The sequence below is a fragment of the Acanthisitta chloris genome, unplaced genomic scaffold (assembly GCF_000695815.1).
Source record: "Acanthisitta chloris isolate BGI_N310 unplaced genomic scaffold, ASM69581v1 scaffold26465, whole genome shotgun sequence".
NCBI lineage: Eukaryota > Metazoa > Chordata > Aves > Passeriformes > Acanthisittidae > Acanthisitta > Acanthisitta chloris.
The window spans coordinates 1-8,450 of record NW_008672512.1 but is presented as its reverse complement, the minus strand read 5'-3'; the positions used below and the strand labels follow the sequence as shown (position 1 = coordinate 8,450).

General features: G+C 50.2%; 1 protein-coding gene across 1 annotated transcript; it reads right to left on the bottom strand.

The window, feature by feature from the left end:
• Positions 1-4,824: 4,824 nt before the first annotated feature.
• Positions 4,825-6,748, bottom strand: OAZ1 (ornithine decarboxylase antizyme 1). The gene is made up of 4 exons (XM_009074565.1): positions 6,600-6,748; positions 6,323-6,490; positions 5,467-5,552; positions 4,825-5,360 (listed from the first exon to the last, which is right to left on the bottom strand). Exons 2-4 carry the CDS (start codon positions 6,484-6,486, stop codon positions 5,230-5,232), a joined length of 381 nt encoding a protein of 126 aa, XP_009072813.1. The 5' UTR covers positions 6,487-6,490; positions 6,600-6,748; the 3' UTR covers positions 4,825-5,229.
• Between the last annotated feature and the right edge of the window lie 1,702 nt (positions 6,749-8,450).

Genomic DNA, 8,450 nt, shown 5'->3' with positions numbered 1-8,450 from the left:
CGAGCCGTGCTGTGAGAGTGGGGACGCCTGGTACTTCAGGGTGGGCTTCACCTTCCAACAAACCCAGCTGGAGTTTGCAGCCAAGGTAAGGAGGGAGTTGGGGGAAATGCCCTGGGTGGTGTGGAGGGAGATGGTTCCTGCAGATCTGGGACCGTTGGCTTTTCCATGGACTCTGTCACATACTCACTTCCCCTTTCTGCACCTACTTCTGCATTTGCTAAATGAGCCAGCACTGCTGGTGGGGGCTGGGGTGACGAGGGTGACAGCTCCCATGGGTCCAAAGGACATGTCAAGAATAACCCTGCTGGGGGACATGCCCTGGCAAGTGGTATGGAGGAACCAGCATACACAAAGGGGAGGCTGGACAGAGCTATCTGCTCAGGAGTGCAGGTTGAGACCCACCCAAGCAGCTCAGCTAGAGGCTACACCATCCCTCACCTCCCATTTCTTGCTCAAAGCCACTCTGGTGGGTGACAGTGGGTTTGGAGCATGCAGGGAGGGCCCAGCACCATGTGTGGTGCTGGTGGCTCCAAGCTGATGGGGTGACCCAGGATGAGCCCTGTCCTGTCTCTCCTTGCAGGTCCCCAAGCTGTGCTGTGGCAGTCTGGGGGTGCAGAGCTCCTTTGGGACACACTGCAGCATCCATAGGCTCCCGCCCGCCTCCCTCGGGAGCTGCTGCTCCCAGGAATTCCTGGGGAGCAGAGCCACTCCCTTTCCAGAGAAGAACCAGCTGGTCCTGCCTCCCGTCCTGTCCTGCAGTTCTTCATTTCTCCTGAGGTTCCCTACCAGACCCTGGCAGGGTTTGTGAAGGAATCCCACGGAGTGCACAGGACCAGCCCTGGGCACTACGAACGCTTGGCCTGCCTCCTCCTCCTGCAGCTCTGCATGGGGCTGGAGCATCTCCGGGGAGAGAACGTGGGGCAGGGGGATGTCTGCCCTGAGAACCTGCTCCTGGTGCAGTGCCCATGTCCTCCCCGGAGCCAGCAAGGCAGGAAGGAGTCCCTGGGGCTGTCCCTTCCACGACTGCTCATCAGCAGCTTCTTCAAGGTCAAACAGAAGCAAAGACCTTGTTCCACCAGCCAAGAGCAAGACTGGACTGAGGAGCTTGCTGCATCCCCTTCTCCAGCAGCAGATGAGCTGAATGTGGGCAGGTTGATCTATCAGATCTTGCATGTGGACATCTCTCTGGAGAAGGTCTTGGGCTTCAAAAACAACAGACTTCCTGAAATCCCCTCCCTGTCCATCTATTCCACGGGACTCAAGCGCTTGGCCACGCTCCTTCTCCACAGAGATCCTTGCAAAAGGATCTCCATCGAGCAGGCAAGGAGCATCCTGCAGGTGCTGCTCTGGGGGCCACGCCAGGAGCTCTTTGCCAGGAGCAAGAAGACCCTTACACTGCTCTGGAGCTGGGTGGAGGTGAAGAGGACTCTGCTGCTCCTGAAGTTTGCAGAGAATTCAGCTGGGGCAGCAGGGAGTCCTGGCCTTGAGGAGTGGCTGTGCTGCCAGTACTTCCAGAAGGTCACTGAACACACACTCTTCCAAGCCACTCAGGCTCTCTACACTCCCTAAAGCCAAGCTGAAGTTCAGCCCATCCAAAGGTCCCCTCAAAGCCAAGAGACCATGAAGGCCTGGCCAAATCTGTCCCATGGCAGGGGGGGGTGAAACTAGGTGATCTTTAGGGTTCCTTGCAACACAAACCATTCCATGATTCTGTGAAATCCACCAGCTCCTGAGGAACCCATGCTGGTCTCCTCACTGGGAAGACCCTGCAAGCCAAAACCCACTTCCCCCACAGCTCATGAAGCTGGGCCCAAGCTCCCACCCATGGCTCCCACACACAGGGTGAGTTTTTACACCCTCAAATGATTTTTGGTTGATACTGTGAGTCCAGTTAGGAGCACCTCAGGGAAGATGCCTGGACAGGAGCCCCAGCATCAATCACTGATTTTATGGCTGATTATGCCACGTTTATGGGGTTTAGACTTTGCACAAAACCCCCTCAGATCCCTCCTGTGGCCACAGCCACGAGGCTTTTGCTGCTTTAAGGAACACTCAGAGTCACACATCAGAGCTCACCTTAATGCATCCTCAGCAAAGGAGAAATCCAACAGCTCCTCCAGCCTGAAACGATTTGTGGTGCAGTCACAAATAAAGATGACATTTTAAAGGGAGAAATAAAGCAGCCACACAGCTTCAATAAAACCTGGAGCTGAACCTCTTAAACACTGGTCCTTTATGTGCTTCTTTGACAGCATTACACACTCCAGTGATGTATCCAGAGGGAGACACAAAGCCAAACTTCCCTGTGCAGTGGTGATTAGCCAGAACAGCCTCAGTGGTGTCTAGTGAACAGCTCAGGTGAGTTTATGGGCACCAAGGCAGGGCTGTTGCATCTGCTGCTTGTGAAACACACAGTACCATGATCCCCACCATGACCACCCTGATCTCCAATCCCATCTGGATGCATCACAGCAAAGCACCACACAAGGCCTTGCTCAGGTCATCTAAATTATTGCTCAGTAATTATTCATCTGCTCAGAGCTCTCTCAGATTGGATAGGATGGAAAATTTCTTCACTGAAAGAGTGGTCAGGGATTGGAACAGCTACTCAGGGCAGTGGTGGAGTCACCATCCATGGAAGTGTCCAAAAAATATGTAGATGTATTTTGCATTGACCACATCCATTTGAGGATGTGGTTCGTGGCAGCCTTAGCAGTGCTGGGGGAATGTTTGGACTTGATGACCTCACAGAGCTTTTCCCACCTAAGCAAGTCCATGATTCTGTGACTGCAGCACCTGACAGCAGCAGGAGGAGCCTCCGTGGACTGGCACACCAGGCAGTGATCAGAGCCTGTGGGATGGCTGGATTGGAAAGGATTCTTTCTAGGGATGCCTGAGCTCAAAAAAAGGAAAATAAAAGCCTTAGTAAACCAGAGCTGTGACCCCTCAAGATGAAACCAGAGAGCAGCTCAGACCCAGCTCCCTGGTCGGTGGGTTTCTGCCTCCTGAGCTGTGTGTGCTGGCAGGAGCATCATTCCCTGGGATGCAGCAGAGCCACATCCGAGTCCCATCCCTGCTGTCCCTCCCTCTCCTGTAGTGTCTGTCGTGGCTACCAGATGGCAGTAAAGCCCACGGCACGGCAGCAGCTCACCCAAACTACTGTGGGCATCTCATCCTGGAGAGACAAAGGCAAAATCCACTTTTCCTGGCTCCTGCAGGCCTATCCCAGAGCCAGCCCAACAGCTTGGAGCACCCCCTGCCTCTCTGGGCTGGTTTCCAGCTTGGGTGGAAACCCATTCCCTTCTGCCAGGAGCAGCTTGGAGCACTCAAGGGCAGCAAAGCATCTACAGGGGGCTGTGGTGGTGAAGGAAAGACCACAAACATCTCCACACTGGTATGTGGAGAGCAAACCATGGCCCAGGCAGCACGTCGTGGAGGAACACAGGAATTCTTCCAGGCAAGCAGTTTGAGAAGTTCAGCCCTTTGCTAGAGTGTGGAGTGAGGGAGGGACATCTATTCCTGGTCGTGTCACCTCAATGGCCTTTGGCACATCAACACCACAGGTTCACAGCTTTCCAAAACTCCCTACTGGAATTGTAGGGCCACAAGAGAATTGGGAAGAGAGCTGTGGGGAGGAGACCTCTGGCATTCCCTGGCTGGCAGCAGAGCCAGGAGCTGAGATTCCCACAGAGGTGACAGCTGTGCTGCTCCCTGTAACTGGGACCTGCCTGGTGAGCATCAAGGAGAGCCTGAGAGAAACACCTGAAGCCAATCAACCCATCAAGAAGCCTCACCTTGTACCTCACTAATTGAACCTCACTAATTGCACACCAAGCTCTCTGGGCACTCCCAGGTTTGTGCCCACCACAGGATCTGTTCCCTGCTGCATCTGCAAGGAGTCTCAGGGAATAATTTTGGTGTATTCCAAGTAAACCCAGTACTGCTGGACCCAGAGCAGCCTCAGGGTGACCTGTGGGGTGATCTTTAGGCCACTTACATGTCACAGCACTCAGGGTCCCCAGAGCCAGGCTGGGGGGGATGTCAAGCCCCTGGCAGAGCACATACTCAGGAGACCATGTGTTTGTTTACACTCACATAACCTGGTGAAATAACCCATCCCAGGGATGCTCTGCTCCAAGCTTTATAGAGGAGAGATTGACTCACACAGTGCCAAACAAGCCCGTGAGTGCTGAAAAAATACATGGAAATACCACACTTTAAAGCTCAGCCCTTTGGAGACTCATTGGGACTCTTCAGCTCAGGTTTTGTTAATTCCAGCACCACAAGGAGCTCTTTTCCCTCCTGAACACAGACAGGTGGTCTATAGACCCCAACATCAGCTCCTCTCCTCACCCTCCAATGCTATCCTGTCACCCCAGGAGAGTTCTGGAGCCTGCCCACTCCTGATGACACTACTAAGCTGCAGAGGGTTCCATAAATCTTCCATAAATGACAGCCAAAAAAACCTCCTCCTGTAAGGCTCCAGTGCTCCTGGGAACACAGATATTTGGGATATTAAAGGCACAGCCATGAGCTTTGCTGCTCACACTCCACTTGTGATTTCCAAACCAACCAACCCATGAAGCAGACTACAAACTCTGGGCAATCCAGGGATGCAGTGACCAACCTGGATTTTTCATAGGTTAAGGGGTTGGAATAGACCTTAGGTATCATCCAGCCCCAACCCCTGCCCTGGGCAGGGACACCTCCCACCAGAGCAGGTTGCTCATGATTTCCTCCAACCTGGCTTTAAACACTGCTGAATTATTCCAGATCTTTGGCAAAGCACATCCATGAGTTCCAGCCAAGCAAAGAACGAGCAAAGCCTTTCCACACCTGTAACTTTAATGGTTGGGGCAGTTCCAGAGCCATTTCTTTAAGAGTGCAAAGTCTTAAACCAGCAATAAAAAGTAAAATATAAATTTTTATTTAGAATTAAAAGCAAATAACTTCAGTATCACAAACACAATATTAAACTTCAAGAAATATACTTGCTAAATTTGGAGGGAGCATTTATTTTGCACAACCACGACATGCGCACAAAAAAAAAAAAAATAAATCCAGAGAAAAAGATGTGGAGCCTGAAATTTTCAACATCTCACCACCAAAGCAGCTGGTCACAACGTTTCGTACAGAGTTATATATAGACTGGAATAGATGTCGACAAAATTTCTACAGAATCATCTTTATGTGTCAACAAGAGAGCTCTAGAGAGGCAAACATTGCAATCTAGTCTTCTTCCGATGAGTCTCTCTCGAACGTGTAGGCCATGAAGCAAGCATCTGGTCTCTTGGGGACAAGGGGATGCCCTGGTCTCACAATCTCAAAGCCCAAAAAGCTGAAAGTACGGAGCAATGCAGCTGGAAAAACAAGGAGATAAGTTTCAGCCACGTGGGATTACACAAGAGTTAAAAGCACTCACCGAATCCCACTCTGCACATCTCTCCAGGGAGAGGAAACACCAACCTCTATCGTCTCTGTTCTTGTGGAAACAAATGAACACGTGATCAACTCGAAGCTGTTCTTCAGCAAACTCCAGAAGAACTGCAAAACTGCAAGGGGAAGAAAAAAGGGTTCAGTGGAAGATCCTGGGTTGGACTGGATAAGTACTGTGGGTCCCTTCCAGCTCTTGGTCCTCCACAGCACCCCAACAATCCCACCCTGTGCCTGAGTGTTGTCCAAACCCTCCAGTTGGCACTGGAAGCAACTGCTTCCTTCAGAGATAGCAAGGCCCTGCGAGCCACAATCCACACAGGAATTCCTAAGAAGAGACCTGAGTTGGAGCCTCATCCCAACAGGAGATGCCTGAGCCCCAGGGTGAATTTGAGGGCAGAAAGGTAAGTCTTCAGTGACATAAAAAATGTGTTTTTCTGCTGCAGCTGAAGGAGCTGCAGGGACAGACTCAGGACCAGGCTGGAGTTTCCATGGATAAAACAGCTCAAAAAAAAATCACAGACTTTTGGCCTGCAGCTCTCCAACCCGAATCCCTGAGCTGCAGAGAGCATCAAGCACCAGAATTAGACTCTAACTTCCAAAACACAAAGAGCTCAGTGTACTTCCACCCCACTGAGAGCCCTTTCAAAGCAGGTGTTAACTCCACAGCTGCATTTTATCCGACCCACCTGTCCTTGCTCCCCTCTGGCAGAGCACCACTGGGAATTTCTATGTAGAGGTTGTTGTTGTTCAGCACTGCTCTCCAACTAATGTGTTTGGCATCTGTAAGCCTTGACTGGACATTGAGAATTCTTGTCCTGTTGTTAGATGTTAGTTCTGCCCTTTCAAAGCAGGTGTTAACTCCACAGCTGCATTTTATCCGACCCACCTGTCCTTGCTCCCCTCTGGCAGAGCACCACTGGGAATTTCTATGTAGAGGTTGTTGTTGTTCAGCACTGCTCTCCAACTAATGTGTTTGGCATCTGTAAGCCTTGACTGGACATTGAGAATTCTTGTCCTGTTGTTAGATGTTAGTTCTTCTGTTACATTCATTATCCTGCTTTGGGCAGAGTTATTTTCCACTCATTTAGGAGGGATAAATCCCAGGGAGAGGTTTGGGGCAAGGAATGCATTGCACTCAAGCTGCTTCTTTTCTCTATACTCACCGAGTAAAATAAATTAGCTGAAAGATTGTGATCCCTCTGACTATTCCCTCGCCCACCTGGGATCTTCAGGGGTGGGTGAGGGACATCAGGAGCACCACTGAGGCCCCGGACCCAGGTTACTACAGCAATTGAAGGGAACCCTGGAACTGGAAAGGGAGCACAGTTAGACAGTGTTGGACAAAGCTCTGGGAGCTGCAGGATTTAAACAGTGATCAGATGGCATGATTGAAGTAGAAAAACCAAACCTGGGTCAAGGGGCTCCTCCCACTGCATCCCAAGCAAGTGGGAAGACAAAGGAACCTCCAGACCAGGAGAAGGAACTCTATTTCATGCCCAGAAATGCTGCTGCAATATTGTGAGGGGAAGACTGAACATGGAGAGGAAAAATCCTCTCAGGTTGAAGTGTGTTTGTGTACCAGAGCACCAGATCTCCAGAGAAGAGCCACTCTGTAAGAACATGTTGTTTTCTCCTCCAGCTTGTTCTCAGCAAACACAAACACCTCAGCCCAGGAAGCCAGAGATCATTTTCTCCTGTGATACACAGCCCTAATTCCCTCGAACCTTCCCACCAGCACTCCCAGCTTGAGCTCACACCAATTCCATGGACTAATCTCACTGAGGTTACCCTACCTCAAAGTATTTATACCACAACCAGCAGCTTGAACTGAGACCACACCTGGATTTGGTGTTAAAGAGCAGCACTTAGTGCCACAATCTGGTTGACACGGTGTGGTGTTAGGTCACAGGTTGGACTTGATGCTCTCAAAAATCTTTTCCAACCTGATTGAATCAGTGAATACCTGCCAACCTACAAAATCACCTCCAAAATCCTTCCCACTCAACTCCTCCCAGCAAACCTGCAGAGCTGATTCCTCCAGGCTAAGGATATTACGTTTTTAAGCCACGATGCCTATTTTTAAGTTTCTCCCCATCCTTCTCAGCCTGTTTAGCACCACGGCAGCCTCCTGCTGTATGCTGTGCCTCTGGCCCCTCCCTCTGCACCATCCTTCACCCGCAGGCTCACTCTTGAGTTGCGTCATCTCAGCAGATGCAGCAGTCGAGGCCCGTAGGGAGATTTTCACAATCGTCCTGTCTCCAGCAGCCATTTCAGCCATTTGCAAATGGCAATAAACAGCTACAAAATAATCCTCCATTTTGCTCACTTCGCTCCCGAGTTTTTAGGGGGTTTTTTTCTGGGGTTGAGGTGGTTTTTTTCTGGTTTTTTGCTTAATGAGCTCGAAACTTGTGATGAATTAATCCGTATTAGAGCGGCTGGGAAAAGGCTGAGAGGTGAAATATGATGTGTTGGGGGGGGAAATAATATATATATTGGTGTGCAGTCGCAAACTTGTATTAAAACCCTAAAATCTGCACTGTTTTCATTAAATCACTGTTCAACCCATTACATTAGGCTGTTCGAAAGAGACATTTTTCTTCAGTGCATTAGATAATTCATCTCAATTTTTTTTAAACTATCCATCCCTGATTTCCCCATACAAACCAACCTTTTTCAGGAATGTGCAGTGACAATCCTTATCACAATTCCACCTTTTTCTCCACAAATGGGGGTGCAGGATGAAGCTTTAGAACCATGAATATATTCCAGTGATGTTCATGTGCACTTTTTTTTTGGGGGGGGAGGGGGGAATCACCTCAAACCCACAGTCAAGCATAAAAACAGCTAAAAAACTCCTTTCACCAGGTCCAAAAGGGCAAACTGATGTCCTGAGCATCCACCACCTCCACCTCCATCCAGGTATTTCCTTTCCCCCCAGCACCTGTGGGGGGGTTGTTTAATCTGGAGTTTTTACCCAGCAGAGCTCTCCTAACGCTCTTAGCACCCTCGATTAC